Raw genomic sequence first — 1661 nt, 5'->3', positions numbered from 1 at the left:
GTTAGTTCTGAATGTGCCACAAGCAAAAATTCTATATTCTAAAAGTTTTGATATCATAGGTATACTTGTGAAAAAGTTATCAAAATAAACACAATAATATAAGTTTTTTAAATTTTCACCTTAACCGAACTCTGGTTTACCATCAGTCTTTTTCCCTGTGTAAACATCAAAATTTTAGCAAAAACCCACTAGCTGAATCAGCCAATGCCCAAATTTTAAATCCTCGTTTTATGGGCTTATTTGGCATGTACTGCTTCATGGTAGAACGTCCTTTAAATGGCATCCATACTCTCATCTACTGCTACATGTCTAGATGGTTTAAATATAGATAGATATTTATCTTGCAAATGTGATATGAGTGGATGGATTTTATAAAGTTTGTCAAAATTTAGAGAATCTCTTTGTGGCATATTTAAATTATTATTTAGGTGAAGATAGCGTAGAAGTTTTAAAAATCTCTTGACAGGCATAATTTTGGCTATTCTTTCACAATAAAAGTTTTGGTCAGTTGACCAGTAAAACCTTATACTCGGAAGGGAATGATAACCCATATAAATGAGCATGCCAATAAATGCTTTTATTTCTTCAACATTAGTATTTAAATTTGCATTGTGTTGAGTAGCATATAAATTGGATTCTTCAACAATTTTTTCAAACATTGGTTTCATTATGATTAAAAAATTGTCAATTGGTGGTAATTTATAAATATTTTTATCTATAGGTCCTTGGATTTCTCTAAAACGACAGTTTTTGAAAACTGTAGGAGAATATCCTGATTTAGTAAAATTATTATATTCGTTATAATCACCACCACCATCTTCTTCTTCACAAATTTCGCTTGTCAATAATTGTTCATCATCATCAATTTCAATTATATTACATAATATATTATTATTTTCAAATTCATTATTCTCACCAATGAAATCAAAATCAAAATCATAGTCTTGAAATGCCTGGTCAAAGTCTTTAATCAAGTCAGTATGTGTTTCTATTGAGCTTTGATTGTCAGAATTATTGTCATATTGCTCTAAAATTAATATAAATATAAACTATTAATTTTATTTTAAAAATAGACATACTTTGGTATATTTTCAATTAATTTCATTATAAAATACAAATAAAATGTTTTACTATGCATAAAATCTAATTTTTCAAATTAATATAAACTTAACATTTATATTATTAGTTCTAGTTTTTTTTATTAAAATGTAATCAATAATTTTATATGGCATTTACTCATATTCATTATACAAGTATTTAAATAGTATTCAATCAATAGAGAGTATCATAATTAAAAAAGATAAAAGGTAAAAATGTTTTTGAGATATTTTACATTTAAAACATTTTATTTATAACAAAAACACATTATAATTATCAAGTACCTATGTAGTGATATATTATTTTTAGTTATATGATGTAATCAAGGACATATTATATGTTTTATAATTTTTATATAACATACAAATACACAATACTATATATAGGTCCCTACTCTTGGAATGTAAATTATATTTTTAAACTATATAAAACAAAACTAATATACCAAATTCTGATGTAGAACCTTCTAATTTATTTTTTGGTGTATAAATAAGCATGCATTCATGCACTAAAAATTGTCAAAATATGCACTAAAAAGTTCGATAATATGCATTTATATGCCC

The 1661-nt window shown here is 25.0% G+C and overlaps 1 protein-coding gene across 1 annotated transcript; it reads right to left on the bottom strand.

Annotated features, from left to right (window-relative positions):
• Positions 1 to 272: 272 nt before the first annotated feature.
• Positions 273 to 1240, bottom strand: LOC103308843 (piggyBac transposable element-derived protein 4-like). The gene is made up of 3 exons (XM_008182962.1): positions 1237 to 1240; positions 917 to 1027; positions 273 to 637 (listed from the first exon to the last, which is right to left on the bottom strand). Exons 1-3 carry the CDS (start codon positions 1238 to 1240, stop codon positions 273 to 275), a joined length of 480 nt encoding a protein of 159 aa, XP_008181184.1.
• Positions 1241 to 1661: the final 421 nt, after the last annotated feature.

This window comes from Acyrthosiphon pisum, chromosome X, assembly GCF_005508785.2.
Source record: "Acyrthosiphon pisum isolate AL4f chromosome X, pea_aphid_22Mar2018_4r6ur, whole genome shotgun sequence".
NCBI lineage: Eukaryota > Metazoa > Arthropoda > Insecta > Hemiptera > Aphididae > Acyrthosiphon > Acyrthosiphon pisum.
The sequence above is the reverse complement of the archived record's forward strand: the minus strand, read 5'-3'. Positions and strand labels throughout refer to the sequence as shown.